At 35.9% G+C, this 23150-nt stretch overlaps 1 protein-coding gene and 1 pseudogene across 4 annotated transcripts in view; one reads left to right on the top strand and one right to left on the bottom strand.

Moving 5' to 3' along the window:
• The window catches only part of BRWD3 (bromodomain and WD repeat domain containing 3), a 219772-nt gene that overhangs the window by 120979 nt on the left and 75643 nt on the right, over positions 1–23150 (top strand). For all 4 annotated transcript variants that reach the window (XM_026480138.4, XM_026480137.4, XM_044377544.3 and 1 more), the window contains 7 exons: positions 3943–4110; positions 6124–6307; positions 13677–13770; positions 15678–15827; positions 17359–17435; positions 18026–18194; positions 19063–19176. In XM_026480138.4, coding sequence (XP_026335923.1) covers positions 3943–4110; positions 6124–6307; positions 13677–13770; positions 15678–15827; positions 17359–17435; positions 18026–18194; positions 19063–19176 — 956 coding nt within the window. The remainder of the gene's footprint in view (positions 1–3942; positions 4111–6123; positions 6308–13676; positions 13771–15677; positions 15828–17358; positions 17436–18025; positions 18195–19062; positions 19177–23150) is intronic.
• On the bottom strand, positions 4932–5032 carry LOC113242180 (U6 spliceosomal RNA; annotated as a pseudogene).

The following is a 23150-nucleotide window of genomic DNA, read 5'->3' as shown; positions in this document are numbered from 1 at the left end:
AGGGAAGCACTCTGAAAAGAGTGAATAATCTTTTCCAGTGTATCCTGGTGTTTTTCAGTTGCTGTTTTCATGCTGTTTGCCCCAGGGTTGTTTGCCTGCCTTCTCTCCAGGAGCAGCACAGTGCCCTCAGGGCTCTATCCCAGCCAAGCCCATGGACCTTTTAAAACTACTGTCTTCAAACTCCCACTGGTTGCAAAAACTCACAAAAATCAGCCCTTCTCATTTTCCCAGCCAACGAAGGGGGAAGTGTTCTCCTTGTGCTCCTCATTGTCTTGCCTTTCTCTGTAACTATGGCTCCCTTCCCTCCACAGCACCCATGCTGTTTCTTCCCCAAACCATGTCTCCACACTTCCTATCTTTCTTGATGTGCCTCTTCTCTCCCTCTAATTGTGGAGTTTGTTCTATCAGTCCTCAGGTTTATTTCTTGGGTATTCAGAATGATTTGATAGTTATCTAGTTGTGTTTGAGGGATGAGACAAGCCTAGGGTCCTCCTACTACACCACCATCTTCTAGCTCTCTAGTATTAAGTTGGTATCATTTAAGCTTCAGCCCATTCTTTACTCCTCTCCTCCCCATGTTTTAGGTATATGATGTCATATTTTACATTCCCTTATGTTGTGTGTTCCTTTACTGATTTCTTATAGAAATATTCATTTTCACTGCTTTTGTGTTTCCTACTTGATACTGTCACTTTTGGTCTTTCCTTTCCACTCAAAGAATTCTTTTTAATATTTCTTACAGAGCTGATTTATTGGTCATTAACTCCATTAGTTTTTGTTTGGGAAACCCTTTAGCTTTCCTATTCTGAAAGATAACCTTGCTTGATAGAGTATTCTTGCCTACAAATTTTTCCCCATTCAGTACTATGGATATGGCACTCCCTTTTTGTTGTAACGTTTCTCCTGAAAAATCTGCTGATAGCCTTATGGGATTTCCCTTATGTGTAACTCTTCTTTTGTCTTGGTGACTTATTTTTTTTTTTATTTATCACTATATTTTGCCATTTTAATTATAATATGTCTTTCTGTGGATCTGCTTTTGTTGATTTCGTTGGGGGTTCTCTGTGCTTCCTGGATCTGGGTATCTGTTTCCTCCCCCAGAGTAGGGAAGTTTTCAGCTATTATTTCTTCAAATACATTCTCTGCCCTCTTTTCTCTGTTTCTTTCTTCTGGGACTCCCATAATATGAGTGTTATATTTGATGGAGTTACTGAGCTCCCTAATTCTTTTACATAATTCTTTTTTTTTTCTCTTTTGTTTAGCTTGACTACTTTCCATTTCTCTGTCATCTAGGTCATTAATTTATTCCTCTGCTTCTTCCAGACTGCTGTTCATTCTGTCAAGCATATTATTCATTTTGTTTATTGAATCCTTTATCTCTGCTGTATTATTCCATATCTCTTTTTTAAGTGTCTCACTGATGTCTTCCACTCTTTTCTCAAGTCCAGTGTGTATCTTTATGATCATTACTTTAAATTCTCTATAAGTCATGTTACTTATGTCTGTTTTGCTTAGATCTCTGGCTGTGGCTTTGTCCTCTTTTTTCATTTGGGAGAATTCCTCTGTCTTCTCATTTTGTTTGCCTCTCTGTGTCTGTTTCTCTGTATTAGGAAAGTCAACTATGTCTCCTCTTCTTGAGGGAAATAACCTTTTGAAGAAGAAGTCCATGTAGTACCCTGTAGTGTAGTGTCCCCTTTTCCCGAGGCCCTGTCACTTCACTGAGTTTTTCTAATGTGTGGTGCAGGCACTCTGCTGTTGTGTGCCAGGCACTTTATTCTTTAGGCCCATCTTCTGTAGATGCTGTCTTTGCCTATTGTCAGCATTGTTTGGTGCTTGGCCTATTGTGGTGAGCTTTAACTATATGTGCTCTGGTCTGCTTGTGAAATGAGACATGTTGTCACTGCCACTGGAACCCAGGTCCTGCAAAACTCCTGGGTCAGGAGATGCAGTGTTAGGAGTTTGGGCCAGTCTGAGGGAAAAGAACTGGTGTGTTAGGACTGAGGTAAGTGTGACTTGGAAGGTCAGTTCCATCTGAGCATGATGGGGTGGGACTTGGTGTAAGCAATTTAGGTAGTAAGTTCTGGTGCTGTACTGCTTCCCATAGATGACCCTGTGCTTATGCAGATGGGTGGCGGAGGGAAATGGTGGCTGCCAGTTACTTTGTTCACAGATAGGTCTTTCCATGACTCCTACCTCTCTGGGACACTCTGAGATGGGCAAATAAGCTCCCCACTGTGTGCATCAGGTGCTCTTGAGATCAGTTTCCATGCCATATGCCTACAGGCTGTTTGCCCTGAATTCTTTCCAAGAGCAGCCCCAATACTTTGCATGCTCTCTGAGAGGCAAACCCATTGACCTATAAAACTCCAGGCTTTAAGCCCTGCTGTTTTCAAGAACTCATGAAATTCACCCTCTCTGGCTTACCAAACCAGTTGCTATGAGGATTCATCTTTCCCATGTGAACTCCCCTTTGTGCAAGTCTGTCTCTTGCCCTTCTCTACAACCTTGGCTCCCTCCCCACCATGGTAGCCATGATCCGTTTCTATCCCAAACCATGCCTCTGTACTTCTACCTTATCTGATGTGGCCTCTTCTCTACCTTTAGTTGTACAGTTTGTTCTGCTAGTCTTCAGATCGATTTCTGGAGTATTTAGGCTGAATTGGTAAATATCTACTTGAATTCGTGGGAGGAGGTAAGCCTAGTCAATTCCTCCTACTCCATGGCCATCTTCCCCTCCATAGCAAATCTTGTTTATACATTTCTCTTACATATTCTGCATCCCCCACAACAGAATGCCTTCATATCTTTGTTAGATGTAGGTTTTCTTCCAGGTATGAGGTAGGTATTGATTTGTAAATGGAATTTTATTTCCTTACTAGGGATTTAAGACTTGTTTTTTTATAGAGTGAAATGTTGCATATCCTTTTATGTACTCTCTCATAAAGATTTGTAGAATAATGAAATGGTGTTACACATTTGCTGATATTGACTTTTATAATGTCATATGTGTAAATAAGGGCAAAAAGCATGAATATTAAATAGTTAAAACTCAAAACATTTGAATAAAAAAATTTCTAATTCATCACACTTCATTTCCTATAATAACTGATGACTTGGCTACTTGGCTTCCCTTTTGGATACCTTTTAGTCCGACTAGAGGACAAGATGAAAAACATGTCTAAGATGTATTTAAGAAAAGAATATAGGGGTGCCTGGGTGGCTCAGTTGGTTGAGCATCTGACTCTTGATTTTGGCTCAAGTCGTGGTCTCAGGGACCTGGGATCCAGCCCCGTGTGACTCAGTACTCAGTGTAGAGTCTACTTGAGGATTCTCTCTCTTTCTCTCTGCCCCTCTTTCCCCACTCTGTTATAAATAAATCTTTAAAAAAAAAAGAAAGGAAAAGAATATAGAAGTAAATAAAGTATTCACATGTAATCATTGTATTTCAGTGTATCAATAGAAATAAATCTCTACTTACCAATATACTGAGGTGTTTTCAAAAGAGACAGTATTTAAAGGACCATTATTTTCATTTATTTCAAAAAGGAAATTCTCATGAAATAAAGATGCAAAACATTTTCTGTATCTGTGGTTGAACTTTAAACTTTACTCAGATCTCTACTGTGGACTTTTTGCTTGGAATATTTCATCAAGAAAGTACAGTTGGAAATTCATAATTTAATAATTATTCTTTAATATGAGAAGGCCCTCCTAATAATGGCTAATTTGGGGACATTTGTTAAGTCATACATACACACAAGCCGACATATCAAATAATTTAAAAGTTCTTTACAAATACTGTTTGATATATGTTTTATTTTCATTTTAATCTTATTTTTTATTATTTATCTAGAAATTTATAGATTAAGGTTGTTTTTACTATATTTAGGGTATATTAAAATGTATGTAATCTTGTGGCTTTCTATCTTTGGTCTCATTAAGGTGATGGTGAGGTAGTAGAACAAGTAATTGGACAGCAAACCAATGACCAAGATGAAAGCATTCTTGATGGAATAATCAGGGAGCTACAGAGAGAACAAGATCTTAGACTAATTAACAGAGGAGATGTTCCACATTTTCCAATTAATAGATCATATTCTGCTAATGGTGGTAAGTATACATATATATATATATATATATATATTTATATGATGGAGGTACTTTATTTATTTTACTTGCACTAAGTAATTACATGTAAGGAACAATTTTAGGTTTTTAAATAAGAACATTTTTATTAATTTACAATTGTGATTTCAGATACACCAAAGTGCCATAATCTCGTCATTCGTGGCTAAAAGGTTTTTAGTTTTTCTTAAGAAATATGGGTGGTATATTTTAATATACTGTTTTCTCTTAAGAATGTATTTGCAGTCTTTACTTCTGTTATAATAAATGAGGTGCTGCAGTAAGTACAGCCTTAAAAGGGGAACCAACCTGTAATGTTTTCAAAATAAAAACCACTGTGAATGTAAGAATTACTAACAAAAAATTTACCCTTCTTTGTTGAAAAAAAAAAAGCAGCGTTAATCCCCTTCATCTCTTGAATTTACAAAAATACACTGGAAGATAAGCCCTATTCTTAGGAAATACAGATGCAACTTGTGAATTGATTTTCAGAACAGTTTGAATACTGGCAGTATCTTTTCTTCACTTTACATGAAATGTAACTATACATCTGAATTTTTTTAAAGATTGTATCTATTAATTTGAGAGACAGAGAGAGAGAGAAAGCACGAGAGGGGGTAGGGCCAGAGGGAGAAGCAGACTCCCTTGCTGAGCAGGGAGCTCAATGCAGGACTCGGATCCTGGGACTCTGGGATCCTGGCCCAAGCCAAAGGTAGACGCCCAACCGACTGGGGCACCCAGGTACCCTATGTATCTGAATTTTGTATAAATCTTAGCTTCTGTCAGTTTTACTTTTTTTTTTTTTTTTAATGATGGCTTGCTTCATGAATTTGTGTGTCATCCTCACTCAGGGGCCATGCTAATCTTCTCTGTATCATTTCAGTATAAGTGCTGCCAAAGTGACCACCATCAATTTTACCTTTATCAAGAACTATTAGTTGTACTTTAAAATGCAGTCTTCTTATGGGATTTTGGCAAATGTGTTTCTTTTTACATTTATGTAATTGGGGTTTATTTGGGTATCATAGCTTTTGGAGTCAAAGCATTGAATAAAGCGATTTAAATTTGAGGTGATTCACAGGGTATTATACTCATGTCCTGATTCTTAAGTATCCCATAAAATTAAAATAAAAACATTCTTTGTTCACTTAAGGAGCACCTGACTCACATAGGCTTTCCTTAACCTGGAACAAAATAAGAAGTGGGATGATAATCCTACATAACCAGGCCCTTTTTGTTTCTAAGACATAAAACTTTCTTAGAACACTGATTTAGAGATTCATTAATGAAATCCGCATTCATCTGTACCCTCAATACTAGATTTCTGTGGATAGATTTGAAATGCCATTAGTAAAAACGACCCCACTGACTTCTATTTCCAGTGTTTATTTTTTTTTGTCTTCCTGGGTGCTTATTTTCACAATTGAATGAATCATTCAATTTCCATTTTTATTTTATTTGCAAATACAATAAAAATAAAATAACAGGGAATGTCCAGGGGCTTAAAAAAGGTTTCCTTACTTTATTTCCCCTTTCTTTCATTGCTTTTCAGTTTTGAAAATGAAATTTTTATAGTTAAAAATATTTTTTGCTTATACTTTTTCTCTTATTACTACTTTTGAAAGCCTATTGAAACTTTATTCATAGACCTTTTCATGGGCTAAATATAGGTTTTAGATTAAAAGCTGCTTTCTGAAGTAGTACTATTAAACATTTGTGAATCTACCAAATCATATTAAATATACGTTTTGTATTTCCTAAGCATTTAGTAGATGACAGATGTGAATGTACTTTGAAAAAATTATTTAAAAGAGTGATAGAAACTTTAAACATTTATTGAGTGACTTGCTTTATTCAAGGTGCTACAGAAAATGTAGAACAAAAGGATAGCAATATTGTCTTAGAAGTACCATCTTAGACTCTTCTATTTTAGAGTACTGATCTCTAAAAATTTGGTGCCTTTACTCGGAGAAAGTGGTACCTTTCTATTTATTCTAGCTCTGAGAAGTCCAAATATGGACATATCTTCATCCCCAAATATTGGGCTTCGACGTAGTGGTCAAATTGAAGGTGTCCGACAAATGCATAACAATGCTCCTCGGAGCCAGATGGCCACTGAACGAGATCTCATGGCATGGAGCAGAAGAGTGGTGGTCAATGAACTAAATAGTGGAGTTAGTAGGTGAGTCAATAAGGTAACATTGATAAGAAAATTGAGAACTTTATTGTTAGTAAATTTTAAAAAACTAAGGTATTTTTTAAACAAGCTGAGTTTTATATTAGTTTTTCTACATTATTCCAGTTAGTTCATTCCATAACTATTTAATGATTATCTTCAGTTTCCTTGGCTATGTGCTAATGGTTTGAGAAATACTGAAAAACGAAAAACATAGTTTGCTTTCCATGAGTTTCTACTCTAGGTTAGAAGATAAGAATACAAATACTATTAAGTGAGAATATGAGACCATATGTTGTTAAATATGTCAGTGGTATATAGACCAAAATTCAACAGTGGTTCTGAGAAAAAGGCCATTAATTTGATATTGGAATAGTTTGGGAATGCAATATACATGTGTTGCAGACCCCACTGCTTAATGTATTTTGAAGTGCCCTTTAAGTGGACTTCCTTGTATGAAAGGATTTTATTAGGATGAATTTCAAATTTAGAATACATATTCTTTTTTTTATTATATTATGTTAGTCACCATATAGTACATCACTAGTTTTCGATGTAAAGTTCCATGATTCATTACTTGCGTATAACACCCAGTGCACCATGCAATACGTGCCCTCATTAATACCCATCACCAGTCTATCCCATTCCCCCACCCCTCTCCCCTCTGAAGCCCTCAGTTTGTTTCCCAGAGTCCATAGTCTCTCATGGTTCATTCCCCCTTGTGTTTACCCCCCCTTTCTTCTTCCCTTTCTTCTCCTACTGATCTTCCTACTTCTTATGTTCCATAAATGAGTGAAACCATATGATAATTGTCCTTCTCTGCTTGACTTATTTCGCTTAGCATTATCTCCTCCAGTCCCGTCCATGTTGCAGCAAATGTTGAGAAATCGTTCTTTTTTGATGGCTGAGTAATATTTCATTATAGATATGGACCATATCTTCTTAATCCAGTTATCTGTTGAAGGGCATCTCAGCTCCATCCACAATTTAGCTATTGTGGACAATGCTGCTATGAACATTGGGGTGCATACGGCCCTTCTCTTCACTACGTCTGTATCCTTGGGGTAAATACCCAGTAGTGCAATGGCTGGATCATAGGGTAGCTCAATTTTTAACTGTTTAAGGGACCTCCACACTGTTTTCCAGAGTGGCTGTACTAATTTGCATTCCCACCATCAATGTAAGTGGGGTCCCCTTTCTCCACATCCTCTCCAACAATTTTGTTTCCTGCCTTGTCAATTTTTGCCATTTTAACTGGCGTAAGGTGGTATCGCAGTGTGGTTTTGATTTGAATTTCCCTGATGGCTAATGATTTTGAACATTTTTTCATGTGTCTGTTAGCCATTTGTATGTCTTCATTGGAAAAGTGTCTGTTCATATCTTCTGCCCATTTTCTTATTTGTTTATTTGTTTCTTCTGTAATGAGTTGAGAAGTTCTTTGTAGATCTTGGATACCAGTCTTTTATCTGTAGTACATTCACAAATATCTTCTCCCATTCCGTGGGCTGCCCCTTAGTTTGTTTGACTGTTTCCTTGGCTGTGCAGAAGCTTTTGATCTTGATGAAGTCCCACAAGTTCATTCTTTCTTTTGTTTCTCTTGCCTTTGGAGACGTATCATGAAAAAAGTTGTTGTGGCCGATGTCAAAGAGGTTGCTGCCCATGTTCTCCTCTAGGATCTTGATGGATTCCTGTCTCACATCGAGGTCTTTCATCCATTTGGAGTTTATCTTTGTGTATGGTGTGAGAGAGTGGTCAAGTTTCATTCTTTTGCATGTAGCTGTCCAATTTTCCCAGCACCATTTATTGAAGAGACTCTCTTTTTTTCACTGGATGTTTTTTCCTGTTTTGTCAAAGACTAGTTGCTCAAAGAGCCGAGGGTCCATTTCTGGTTTCTCTATTCTGTTCCATTGGTCTATGTGTCAGTTTTTGTGCCAGTACCGTGCTGTCTTGCTGATCACAACTTTGTAATACAGCTTGAAATCGGCAATGTGATGCCCCCAGCTTTGTTTTTCCTTTTCAACAATTCCTTGGCGATTCGGGGCCTTTTCTGGTTCCACACAAATTTAAGGGCTATTTGTTCCAGTTCTTTGAAAAATGTCATTGGTATTTTGATTGGGATGGCATTGAAAGTGTAGATTGCTCTGGGTAGCATAGACATTTTAACTATGTTTATTTTTCTGATTCATGAGCGTGGAATATTTTTCCATCTTTTTCTGTCTTCTTCAGTGTCTTTCAAGAGTGATTTGTAGTTTCTAGAACATAGATCCTTTACCTCTCTGGTTAAGTTAATTCCGAGATAACATATGATTTTTGGTGCTATTGTAAAGGGAATGGATTCCCTAATTTCTCTTTCTTCAGTCTCATTGTTCGTGTATAGAAATCCAACTGATTTCTGAGCATTGATTTTGTATCCCGCCACATTACTGAATTGCTCTATAACTTCTAGTTGTTTGGGGGTAGATTATTTTGGGTTTTCCATATATAGTGTCATGTCATCTGCGAAGAGAGACAGTTTGACTTCTTCTTTGCCGATTTGGATACTTTTTATCCCTTTTTGTTGTCTGATTGCTGTTGCAAGGATTTCTAGTACTATGTTGAATAATAATGGCAAGAGTGGACATCTTTGTTGTGTTCCTGATCTTAAGGGAAAGGCTTCCAGCTTTTCCCCATTGAGAATGATATTCGCTGTAGGCTTTTCAGAGATGGTTTTTATGAAACTGAGAAATGTGCCCTCTATCCTTACACTCTGAAGTGTTTTAATCAGGAATGGATGCTGTATTTTGCCAAATGCTTTTTCTTCATTTATTGAGAGGATCATATGGTTCTTGACTCTTTTCTTGTTGATATGATGTATCACACTGATAGATTTGCGAATGTTGAACCACCCTTGCAACCCAGGGATGAATCCCACTTGGTCATGATGGATAATCATCTCATCTTTATTTTTTTATAATAATATATTTTTATTATATTACGGATAATCCTTTTAATGTACTGTTGGATCCTGTGAGCTAGGATCTTGTTGAGAATGTTGGCATCCGTATTCATCAGGGATATCGGTCTGTAATTCTCCTTTTTGATGGGGTCTTTGCCTGGTTTGCAGATCAAGGTAATACTGGCCTCATAGAATGAATTTGGTAGTTTTCCTTCTGATTCTATTTTTTGAAACAACATCAGGAGAATAGGTATTATTTCTTCTTTGAATGTTTGATAGAATTCCCCGGGGAATCCATCAGGCCCTGGAGTCTTGTTTTTTGGGAGGTTTTTGATAACTACTTCAATCTCTTCATAATTTCTCGATCTGTTTAACAAATCAATTTCTTACTGTTTCAGACTTGGTAGTTTATAGGTTTCCAGAAAGGCATCCATTTCTTCCAGATTATTTACTTTATTGGCATAAAGCTGTTGATAAAAGTTTCTAATGATCCTTCCTGTTTCATTGCTGTTCGTTGTGACCTCTCCCTTTTCATTCATAATTTTATTAATTTGGGTCCTTTCTCTGTTCTTTTGAATAAGTCTTGCCAGTGGCTTTTGATCTTATTTATTCATTCAAAGAACCAGCCTCTAGTTCTGTTGATCTGCTCTACTGTGCTCCTGGTTTCTAATTCATTGATCTCTGCTCCAATGTTGATGAACTGCTTTCTCTTGCATGGATTAGGCCTATTCTTCTATTCCTGTTCCAGCTTCTTGAGGTGAGAATATAAAAACTGCATTTTAGATTTTTCTGTTCTTTTGAGTGAGGCTTGCATGGCTATGTATTTTCCCCTTAGGACTCCCTTTGCAGTGTCCCATAGGTTTTGGACTGTTGTGTTTTCATTCTCGTTGGTCTCCGTAAATTGTTTATATTGATTTTTTATTTCCTGGTTTATCGAATCATTCTTGAGCAGGATGGTTATTAATTTCCATGTGTTTGACTTTCTTCCAAGTTTTTCCAGGTGAATGAGTTCCAATTTCAAAGCACTGTGGTCTGAGAATATGCAGGGAATAATTTCAATCTTTTGGTGTCAGTTGATACCTGTTTTGTACCCAGCATATGATATATTCTGGAGAACGGTCTATGTGCGTTCGAATAGAATGAGTATTCTTTTGTTCTGGGATGTAGTGTTCTATATATATCTATGAAGTTCATCTGGTCTAATATGGCATTCAAAGCTCTTGTTTCTTTGTTGATTTTCTGCTTAGGTGATCTGTCTATTGCTGATAGTGGAGTGTTGAGGTCCCCTACTATTAACGTATTTTTATCTATATGTCTCTTTATTCTGGTTAAGAGTTGGCTTGTGTATCTTGCTGCTCCCCTGTTGGGGGCATAGATATTTATAATTGTCACGTCCACTTGTTGGATACATCCTTTAAGAATAATATAGTGTCCTTCTGTATCTCTAACTACAGTCTTTAGTTTAAAATCTAATCTGTCTGACATGAGAATTGCTACCCCAGCTTTGTTTTGAGGTCCATTGGCATGAAAAATGGTTTTCCATCCCATCACTTTCAGTCTGGATTTATCTTTAGGTTCAAAATGAGTCTCTTATAGACAGCAAATGGATGGGTCATGTCTTACTATGCAATCTTCCACCCTGTTGCGTTATGGGAGCATTTAGGCCATTCACACTGAGAGTGATTATTGAGAAATATGATTTTAACGATGTCATGTTGCCTGTAAAGACTTTTTTTCTATAGATTGTAAATTTCTGTTCTGTATCACTCTTGGGGCCTTTTTACTTTTATAGAACCCCCTCTTAATATCTCCTGTAGGGCTGGTTTCGTGGTTATGAAATTGGTCAGTAACAGGAGATTCTGGAAGGTCCTTATCTCTGCATCAATTCTGAATGACAGCCTTGCTGGATAAAGGATCCTTGGCTGCATGTTTTTCTCTGAAAGAGCTTTAAAAATGCCCCCCCAATCCTTTCTCTCATTCCAGGTCTGTGTAGACAGGTCTGACATAATGCTAATATTTTTGCCTTTGTACCTGAGAAATTTCCTTGCCCTGTCTGCTTTCAAAACCGTATCCTTGGATCTAATATTTGCGAATTGCACTATGACGTGATGTGGCTTAGGTTTGTCGTCATTGAATTTGGGAGGGGTCCTCTCTGCCTCTTGCACACGCATGCTTGTTTCCTTTGCTAGATTGAAAAGTTTTCAGCTACAATTTGTTCAAATATCTCTTCTAGACCTCTGTTTTTCTCCACCCCCTCGGGGATGCTGATGATTCTGACATTGGAGCATTTCATTGAGTCCGTAATCTCCCATAACCTATATTCTTGAGATTGGATTTTTTTGAGCCAAGTTTCTGTTTTAGCTTTCTCTTCACCATCCCATCCTCCAAATCAGTAATTCGTTCTTCTGCCTCATTTACCCTGGCCGTCAGAGCATCTAGTTTTGACTGCATTTGATTCATAGTATTTTTAATTTCTGCCAGATTCACTCTCATTTCTGCCCTTAGAGATTCTATATTCTTGTTAATATTTTTTTCAAGTCTACACATCATGTTGACCATTTGTTACTCTGAACTCCATTTCTGATAATTTGGTTATATCCATATCCATCAGTTCTGTGGCAGAGGCCACAGACTCATTTATCTTTTCTTTGCTGGGTCGGATTCCTCCTTCTTGTCATTCTGATGAGGAGAGGTTGCAGGGTTGCACAGAGCCCAAATTATTGACCAGGACCCAGACAGTGTGCTCTTGTTTTACAGGGACCTTAGGGATGTGGTCTTCTTGATTTTTCAGCCTGCCTTCTGGGGGAGGGGCCTGCCACGCTGATATTCACGCAACCCTGTTTGGGTAGAGTCTCCCTGTCCCCTACAAGGGGGGATGGGGACTGGCACAACGTGAGCTGGTATTTCCGGGCTTTTTTTCTCTGGCGGCTTTCCCTGGCGGTTTTCTGTGACTCTTCTGAGAGTCAGAGCAGCAGTGGCCGTATCCTAGCCTCTGTCTCAGAACAGAGAGATTGCAGTCCGCTCTCCACTGAGCTCTTCTGGCCTCTTTAACTCTGTTTCTGTTGGTGCTGCTAAAAACCCTGCAGCTGGTGTCCCAGCCCTCACTTCGAGGGCTGGCACATCTCTGTCATTTGTGTTTCTAACACTGCCAGCCACCCCTGCGGGCGCTCCCAAGCTCCCTGTTTCAGTATGGTGCGCATGCACTAGGGAGCACTGGTTTTCAGTTTGGATGTGTGCGAGTTCCCAGGCTCACGGTCTCAGTCTGCTCTCTTGAGGGTGCCCATCCGTGAGTCCTGCTGCTCCCCAGTGCAGGTGGTTACCGCTTCCCAGTGCCTGATCACGGAGGCTCCCTCCCCCTTCCATTTATCTTCTGACATCTTTGGGCAGATCCACGGCTCCCTGCTTCCTATCTCAATACTCAGTGCTGGAGATGTTCATTTGTAGAGATCCAGATGTGTCTTCCTGCGTCTCAGGCTGATTCCGTGGGTTTTCCATATGGTCTGGTACCTATCCAGCTCGGCTCAGGGGACCAGCTGAAAAAGGGGACCCCTACTCCTCTGCCATCTTTTGAAATACTTATTTATAAATCCTAACGTTTCCTTTAATATCAATTCCAGATAATCCACATAGGCTGGAAGTAGATTTAGGGACGAAAAAGGACATTCGACAGAGAACATACAAAATCTCTTAATCATGCTATATCCTTTACCAAGCCTTTTACCAGCTCATCCAACAAGTAGCAAACATAATTTAGTTTCACATTTTCTTTCTACAGCAGTAATAAAAAAAAGGGAGACATAGCTTATTTATGAACTTTTGACAGTAGAGGAATTTGAAATAATTCTTTGCTCAAAACATTGAGGTACAATTGAAAGAAGGAAGTCAAATAGATACTTGTATGCCAATGTTCATTGCTATATTATTCTATTATTCACAATACCAGAACAGTAGAAATAACTCCAGTGTCTGTCCTCAAATGGATAAACAAAATGTGAGTATGCATACAATGGAATATTGCTTAGTCGTAAAAAAAAAAAAATGAAGTTCTCATACCTCCTCCCGCATGGATAAACATTAAAAACATGCTAAGTGAAATACCAGACACAAAAGGACAAATAACATATGATTCCACCTATACGAAAAATACAGAGAAAGCAAATTCATAGGGACGTAAAGTTGATTAGAGTGTTAAGTTAACATGGACTGGTAGAAAGAGAAATAGAGAGTTACTGCTTAATGGTTACAAAGTTTATTTGGAGTGATGAAAAGGTTTTGGAAATAGTGGTGATGGTTGTTATGCAACATTGTAAATGTCATTAATGTACACCTAAAAGTAGTTATAGTGGCAAATTTTACATTCGAAGATATTTTTGTTATCTGACTTTCAGACTGGTGGTTTGATTTTTGATGATTTTCTGTCACTTTGACCTTTTTTATTAGGGTTCAGGAAGAATGTCGAACTGCAAAAGGTGACATAGAAATCAGTCTTTATACAGTCGAAAAGAAGAAAAAGCCATCTTATACTATCCAAAGGGTAAGTTTAGTTTTACATTCCTTTGGGTTACACTACTTGCAAATATTTGCAGATACTGGGTTTTTCAAAAGTAGCAGTTATGTGTTAAGGGGCTGTTTTGATATTTCACTACATATAGGTAACCTATTTTTCAAACCTGAAATTGGTATATATTGTAATTATTAATAAAGATAAAATTACACGATGTCAGGACTGTCCCCCAAAATTTAGGACATGTGGTCATTGTAGGTATAAAACATTTGTGTTCAAATACCATTTTCATGTGCTTAAGGTAAAACCTTAAAATTGTTGGCTGATCACTAATCACAGTGTAATGTGAGTGTTTAGATATCCTAGGTCAGAGGTTGACAAACTACTACCCATGGTCTAAATCCAGTCTACAGCCTATTCCTGTTAATAAAAGTTTTATTGGAACACAGCCACACTTACTAATTAATATATTGTCTATGGCTGCTTTCATGCTATAGAGTTGAGTGGTTATAACAAAGGTCATATGACCTGCAAAGCCAAAAATATTCACACTCTGGCCCTTTACAGAAAAGGCCCATTCTTGGCCTACCTAATCATATAGGAGCAAAATCTGATCTATACATTGGGAAGATTCATATTCCCAGTAGAAACTTCTAAGCAGGGAGTCAGATTCCTATACTTCATTAGGTACATAGTAAGCCCCTTACTAGTATTCTGAGATTGAACAAACTAGTGGCATACTGATGTATAGTCTTATTCCCAGAACTAACCATAACTCCTAAAATGTATGGTAACTTGGAGAGTCTAGGATGATTTTAATTTTATTAAAGAAATCTAGGCAGGGGCGCCTGGGTAGCGCAGTGGTTAAAGCATCTGCCTTCAGCTCAGGGCGTGATCCCGGCATTCTGGGTTCAAGCCCCACATCAGGCTCCTCCACTGTGAGCCTGCTTCTTCCTCTCCCGCTCCCCCTGCTTGTGTTCCCTCTCTCACTGGCTGTCTCTCTCTGTCAAGTAAATAAATAAAATCTTTAAAAAAAAAAAAAAAAGAAATCTAGGCAATGGGCACTGAATTTTAAATGTTTTTTTTCAGTATTGATAAACACAATTTTAGGTAAGTATCGTATGAATATCTTCAAATATCCTTAGATCATTTTGATGCCCACTTTCTTAATTTCTCTTGAGGTTTTGTTAGCTTATTTGATGTTCTCTGATAAGATTATTTTCTTAGAGATATTGAATGATTCAGATCCATGATTTATATTATTTACTCTTGCTAAGCTGATTTTTCAGATATCAGACTTGTCTGAGACTAATAAACAGGGTTGTTTGGTCTATAAACATTTTTATTTATATCAAAAATGAGAAATAGTTACATATGGGGTAAGAAACTGGTCCTTGATACTGATTTATTTATAGGAGTTTTAAACTTGTTTTCTCTTGATAACATGCTATGGTTGTAACTTTTACATAAGGGTATATCATTAATATTTTATACTTGTAAAGGTTAGAATAAAATAGTTTTCACTTTAATTTTAGTTGTTAAAATTAAATATTTGTATCGGTTTATTAAATGTATTTTTAAAAGAAGTACATATTTTATTAAGAATTATATATACGTAGGTGTGATATGATATCTTGCTTCATCTTGTAATAAATTCTGAGTAATATAGTATATGTGAATTCTGAGTGGGTCTATTCTTGCAGCCCAAACTTTAAGGACACTCTTTAATTTGATCACAAAATTTTCGAAATAGGGAAGTAGTAAATATTAATGGAAGGTAGTATAAATGTATATAGATCTTGTGTTTTCTTTTGGGGAGATTTATTCCTAATTATTACATCCATCCCTCCCCCACCCAATTAATTTGCTTTATGCATGTTTGTGTTTGTTCACTGAGCATTTGATTTTTTTAAATCTATTTTCTTTCTGTTCTACAGAATGATTATCAGCCTAGCTGTGGGCGGTCTTTACGAAGGACACAGCGCAAGCGTCAGCATACTTACCAAACACGGTCCAATATAGAGCATAATTCACAAGCATCATGTCAAAATTCAGGTGTACAGGAAGACTCAGACAGCTCCTCAGAGGTTAGATATCTGCTATTATTTACTCAGTGTAATTCTTTGTTTGCCAGTTAGTATCATCACCTTGGGTTTACTTTTAATAGTCATTTTATTAGAAACAAATTCTAATGATTTTCTTTTAAGAAGATTATTCATTGGTAAGGCATTTAATAGGCAAATTTGAGCATTATATTGAATTCCTTTAGATACCTTCTCTGATTTATACCTAAGATATTATTTTGTTTGAGAGTATCAAATATGCCAGTGAAAGTTTGAGTTTGGGACAATGAGAAAAGAGTGAGAGGAAATCTGCCCATAAATAGAAAGTGGAATATAAACATTGATAGCTAGTTTACAGTCCCAGAACTGGTTTACTGTGTAATCAGCAGAAAGACATATTTTCCGTTATTGTTGACTTCATCATTCATGAAGATTATGAAGTGATGGCTTTTTTCAGACCTACTTTTTTCATGGTAGTAGAATAGAGTATACCCATTATTTTCTTCCTCTCTTCTCCAGTCCTTTCCTTTTGTTCTTTTAACAACTTTAGTTGCTAAGTGGATAATGTGGGTTTAATTATTCATTGGCAATATATGGCACTCCCATTATTCTTCCAGCATTCACAGTTCTTTAATTCTTATCAATGATGTCCTTCCTTTTCTCCCTTACCTATGAAAATCTTGAACTAAAACAAATGGTGAGGTATTGAGGAATGATTTTACCTTTCTAATGTCATAATGGTGGTGTGGTTTTATTTTAAAGAAGAATCCTAATATTACTAAATGTTTATAGTTAAAATGCTTTTTTATAAGGATTTCTTTTGAAATAATCACTTGGGTATGAGGCAGTTGGTGATGGTACAGGTAAAACAAGGTAGGCAGTGAGTTATTGTCTACACTGGAGATTGTGTACACAAGGGTAATTTATTCCCTCTACTTTGGTATGTTTGAAATTTTGCATAATAAAAAGATTATTAATTTTTATGGGGAGTAATTATATTAACTTGGCAAAGGCATATAGATTTTTTTTAAGTAATGGTCTTAACATTTAAGAGGGTTATATTTGGGAACCTTAAGGAGTCTGTTCAGTCTTTGAAATAATAAAAGATGTCCCATATCACTAAGATAGTAGATATTAGAAAGTTTTAAATACCTGGTAGGCTTAGTTGTGAGTTACAGATATATGTAGAAAAATGATTATGTACATTTTGAAAAGATTTATTGATTTATTTTAGAGAGAGAGAAAGAGAGAGTGCATGAATGGGGGAAGGGGCAGAGGGAGAAGAGGAAAAAGAGAATCTCAAGTAGACTCACCACTGAGCGCAGAGCCTGACAGGTAGCTCAATCCCACCACCATGAGATCATGACCTGAGCCAAAATCGAGTCGGACATTCAACCTACTGAGCCACCTGGGTGCCCCTTATTATGTACATTTTAACTGGAATGTTGTTTTGGTTGGAGGAAATACAAAAAGTGTTATAAAACAGGTAGTGTGTGCTGATTAATGATATGCTAGTTAATAACCATATATCTCAATTGCTGGCTCCTTGTTGCAGGAAGATGAAACACTTGGCACAAGTGATGCTTCTGTAGAGGATCCTGTTATTGAATGGCAAAGTGAAAGTTCTTCCAGGTAGTTTTAATGGTTTTGATTTGGCCAAAATTGTTTGACCATTTTAATATGAAATTATGTTCTTGTAGGAATTTAGTAAAACCGGAGTTAAAATAGTAAATTATAGTAGAAAGAGTACTGGGTTGGAAATCCAGAGACTTGTTTTATCCTGGTTCTGCCAGTATCTTTTTGGGCATGTCACTATGGGCTTTAGTTTCCTCATTTGTAAAATAAGATGCTTTGTAAATCCAAGATTCTGCATTTTAGCAGGCTATGTTTATTTAGTTGAGTTTTAAAATAGCTACATTTAACCATTTCCAGGGATTAGGGGCATCTTTATTTAAAGAAGCTTATGTGACTTGGACAGGAATTTTGAATTTTAAATTCTGTTATGGGAAACTAACCATTATACTTTAGCCAAGAAGGATTTCACTGAAATCACTTAGATAATGATCAGTAATCTATACTGATATTTTTTTCTGTTCAGTTAGAACAAAATCAAGCCATGTCATTTATAATGCTGTTTTATTACAAAATGATCATCTTTCAATTAGGAAGCAAAACTATTCCTTTTCTAAACTTATATATTCATAATTTTGATACATTTATAGTGATTCATCAAGTGAATATTCTGATTGGACAGCAGATGCTGGAATAAATTTGCAACCTCCAAAAAGACAAACCAGACAGGCAACAAGGAAAATATGCAGCAGCTCTGAGGAGGAGAATTTGAAGTCACTGGAGGAAAGGCAGAAGAAACCTAAGCAAACTAGAAAGAAGGTTTGTAAATTTACAGGTTGTTTTTATTTTTGCCTTTGACACTTGAATAATAGAAACACTTGACTTTTCTCTAAAAATAACATTCCATCTGAGAAACTAAGTAAAGTTGTTTAAAATGACTTTAAAGTAAAAAGAAGTTTAAATTTTTTTTGTTATCAAAAGTAGAGGCTAGAATATCTTCATTATTATTTTAGTTATTAAATTAAAACATTGATAATCACTTTTAAAATATAGTAGAGTTTTAAACAATAAGCTACTACAGTATTAAAAAGTTATTCTTGTCATGTTTCTGGTAATACATTTCTGTACATTTTGGACTTGTGAAATGGAAGAGTATAATAAATCATGTAGGAGTTTTTCTTCCATTTCTTTATATGTTTTTATTTCATCCCGATGATGGTTTCTCTTCCTCACTGTAATTTCAGGTAAAGACTTAATCCACATAGTTATTTGAATATTAATGTAAAAATTTATTATGTACATATTATACATATATACAGTGTATCCTGTATCCTGTTGCTTTAGTAGACAGAATTATCTTCTTGATTGTCACCATTTTATTGGCAAAAAGATCCTCTGTTACTTGTACTCAAATTCACATGGTATTCTTAGGACTTAAAAATTTGTGGTTCTAATGTAGTATATAATGTCATATTATTATCTGTCAACCAAAATTGAGCAACATATTAAAGAATTCACTTGATTATTTTATTGGTACAAAATTTTACATAATTAATTGGTAAATGAAAATGTTTAAAATTTGTATATTTCAGGTTTTATTATAACCTGATTTTTTTAACGTTCTCTGTTATTTTTCATACTACTATTCATATATTTATGGCTTATATATTTGTGAACTATATTTTAGAAAGGAGGACTGCTTTCTATAGCAGGTGAACCCAATGAAGAATGGTTTGCCCCTCAGTGGATTTTGGATACCATACCACGACGTTCCCCGTTTGTCCCACAGATGGGAGATGAGGTAATTGTTACCTGTTATAATCTTTTTCTCTTGGAACCTCAAGAGCACTCACTTTAATCAGTCTTAGGGCATTTATATTCTCAATTCTATTATATGTACACTGGCTTAACTGCTGTCCTCCACTATATATTCTTGTGGACAGTGACAGAATCTTACTAATTTTTGTATCCTTCGTGTTATCAAAAACCTACCTCTGTGCTTTAGAGACAAAATATAACTCGAAGACAGAGTTTGGGTAAAGAGGAACAGTAGCTTTATTGCCTTCCCAGTCAAAGGAGTCTACATACAGCAGGCTATGGCCTTCAAAAACTTCAAGTCCACTGGAGGAAGGGGATGGGGGTGCTTAGGGAAATACAGAATCTAGCTGGTTTTGATAGGAATTGTGTACTTTCTGCCAGCTCTTTTATTATGCCTTTAGGGTGGTAGCAGGTTCCTGAAACAAAAGGCTAAGAAGGGAGGAGGGGAGGTTTGCAGGAGAGAGGTAAAAGGTTACTTTAAAATCTAGCTTCACTGAAGCATTACTGTAGCCGTTTTAATTTCTGTTCAACTTTATGCTTTTAAGTGGTTTCACTTGTGGTACTTAACACAGAATCTTCAATATATTAGATGCTCAGAGAATATTTAAATAAATTGATTGGCTTATGAACTCATGAAAATAATTGTCTTTATTTTAGCTTAATTGCTACTTAGTAGAATTACAGTGGTATTTTGAGTCCTAATTCAAGTCCTAGTATTTTTTTTTAAGAAGCCCATGCTCAACCTGATAGAAAATATACTAGAGGACAGTTACCCCTTTCGGTGATTAGAAGAATGTCATTTCATAAGCAAGTCCTTCCTACTGAGCCTATGATTAAGTAAAATAGCCAAAATTATTACTGGTCAATCAAAAATTGATTTAAATTCTAGCTTGTTGAAAATTTTCATTTTCTTATAAAAATTATGGTAACATTGTAATATTTTGACTAAAATTGGCTTATATATTCTGTGGTATATTGAATAGCCATTCATTTCAGAGTGATTAAATGTTTGCAGTTCTTAATTTAAGACTACTGATAGGAATGTAATATTGTCATCATAATAAAAGAAGGGGCAAAACTTTGCAAATGGATCTAAAAGTCATGGGACCAATAAAAATTTCACCAAATGTTTCTATAATTGACTTTTATGGATACCTTATACCAGACATAGTGATCAAGTAGTCTTATAAGTAAATAATTACTTGCTGATTATCTTTTCATATTATTAAAATGTTTCCTTTCCTAATTGTATCTTCAAATAAGTATTGGAATTTGGAGCAATGCTTGTTTGTGTGGTTATTTTAGTAGAACATGCTCTGATGAATGCCGTATTAAAAAAACCCTAAAGAGCTTTTTCAGGGGCATATTCAAAATCGTGATTTGTTATACTTATTGCCTGTTCTTATGGAGCTTAAGGGGAGTAATTTTCTTAAGATTTTATTTATATTCCATTCACTTAACATACAGTTTTATATTAGTTTGTTTCAGGTATGCAATATACTGATTCAGTGCTTCCGTACAACACCTGGTGCTCATCACAAGTGTACTGCTTAATCTCCAGCACCTTTTTAGCCCATCCCCCTACCCACATCCTGTCTAGTAACCATCAGTTTGTTCTCCATAGTTAAGTCTCTTTCCTGATTCCCCTTGTCTCTCTTTTTTTTCCCTTTGCTACTTTGTTTTGTTTCTTAAATTCCACATATGAGTGAATTCACATGGTATTTGTATTTCTCTGCCTGACTTATTTCACTTAACATAATATTTTCTAGCTAAATCCATGTCCTTATAAATGGCAAAATTTCATTCTTTTCAATGGCTGAGTGGAATATCAATATTAAAATATTAATAAATATTAATAAAAATTTAAAAAATATTAAAAAGCATTTTAACCATAAATATTTAGTAATATTATTTAACATTTAGTAATTTATTTTTTAAAATAAAACCACACCACCATTATGACATTAGAAAGGTAATATTCCTCAATACCTGACCATTTGTTTTAGTTTAAGATTTTCATAGGTGAGGGAGAAAGGAAGGACATCATTGATAAGAATTAAAGAACTGTGAATGCTGGAAGAATAATGGGAGTGCCATATATTGCCACATTATCCACTTAGCAACTAAAGTTGTTAAGAGAACAAAAGGAAAAGCCTGGAGAAGAGAGGAAGAAAAGAATTGGTATATGCTATTCTATTGGAATATTACTCAGCCATTGAAAAGAATGAGAATTCCATTGTGTATAGATAAGTTGATGGACACATAGGCTGTTTCCATAATTTCACTATTGTACATAAAACTGTAATAAACGTTGAGGTGCATGTATCCACTTGAATTAGTATTTTTGTATTCTTTAGGTAAATACATAGACGGTAAATTCTGGATCCTAGGGTAGTTCTATTTTTAACTTTTTGAGGAACCTCCATACTGTTTTCCATAGTGGCTGCGCCACTTTGCATTCCCACCAACACTGCAGGAGGGTTCCCTTTTCTCCACACCCTTGCCAAGACTTGTTTTTTGTTGTGTTGTTGATTGTAGCCATTCTGACTGGTGTGAGGTGGTATCTCATTGTAATTTTGATTAGCATTTCCACAATGATGAGTAATGTTGAGTATCTTTTCATGTGTGTGTTGGACATCTGGGTGTCTTCTTTGAAAAAATGTCTATCCATGTCTTCTGCCCATTTTTGAATTAGATTATTTGTTTTTGGGGTGTTGAGTTTTATAACTTCTTCATATGTTTTGGATATTAACCCTTTATCAGATATGTCCTTTGCAAATATCTTTTCGCATACTGTAGGTTGCCTTTTAGTTTTGTTGATTGTTTCCTTTGCTGTGCAGAAACATTTTATTTTGACGTTGTCCTAATAGTTTATCTTTGCTTTTGTTTCCCTTGACTCAGGAGACATATGTAGAAAGAAGTTGCTACACCGTTGTCAAAGAAGTTAGTGCCTGTGTTCTCTTCTAGGATTTTTATGGTTTGAGGTCTTACATTTAGGTCTTTAATCCATTTGGAATTTATTTTTGGTTTTGGGTATATGAAAGTGGTCCAGTTTCATTATTCTGTATGTTGCTCTTCAATTTTCCCAACACCATTGGTTGAAGAGACTGTCTTTTTCCCATTGGATATTCTTTCCTCCTTTGTCAAAGATTAATTGATCATGTAGTTGTGGATGTATTTTTAGATTTTCTATTCTGTTCTATTGATCTATGTATCTGTTTTTGTGCCAATACCATACTGTTTTGATTACCACAGCTTTATAATAAAAATTGAAGTCTGGAATTGTGATGCATCCAGCTTTGCTTTTCTTTTTTAAGGTAGCTTTGGCTATTGGGGGGGGGGGGGCTTTTGTGGTTCCATACAAATTTTAGAATTGTTTGTTCCAGTTCTGTGAAAAATGCTGGTGTTATTTTGATAGGGATAAATGAAATATGTAGGCAGTGTTGGGTTTTATAGACGTTTTCACAGTATTTGTTCGTTCAATCCCTGAGCATGGAGTGTCTTTCCATTTCTTTGTCTTATCTTCAATTTCTTTCATCAGCGTTTTACAGTTTTTAGAATACAGGTCTTTAACCTCAGATTTATTCCAAGGTATCTTATTAGTTTTGCTGCAGTTGTAAATGGAATTGAATCCTTAATTTTGCTTTCTGCTTATTCATTATTGGTATGTAGAAATGTAACAGATTTCTGTACATTCATTTTGTATCCTACAACTTTATTGAATTCGTGTATCAAACCTAGCACTCTTTTAGTGCAATCTTCAGAGTTTTCTACAGAGAGTATGATATCAACTGCAAATAGTGGAAGTTTTATTTCTTCCTTGCCAATTTGGATGCTGTTTATTTCCTTTTGTTGTCTGATTGCTGAGGCTATGACTTCCAGTACTATGTTAAATAAGAGCGGTAAGAGTGGCCATCCCTGTCTCGTTCCTGACAACGATGGAAAAACTCTCAATTT

This window comes from Ursus arctos, chromosome X (assembly GCF_023065955.2).
Source record: "Ursus arctos isolate Adak ecotype North America chromosome X, UrsArc2.0, whole genome shotgun sequence".
Lineage (NCBI taxonomy): Eukaryota > Metazoa > Chordata > Mammalia > Carnivora > Ursidae > Ursus > Ursus arctos.
This window is presented reverse-complemented; position numbering and strand designations above follow the sequence as displayed.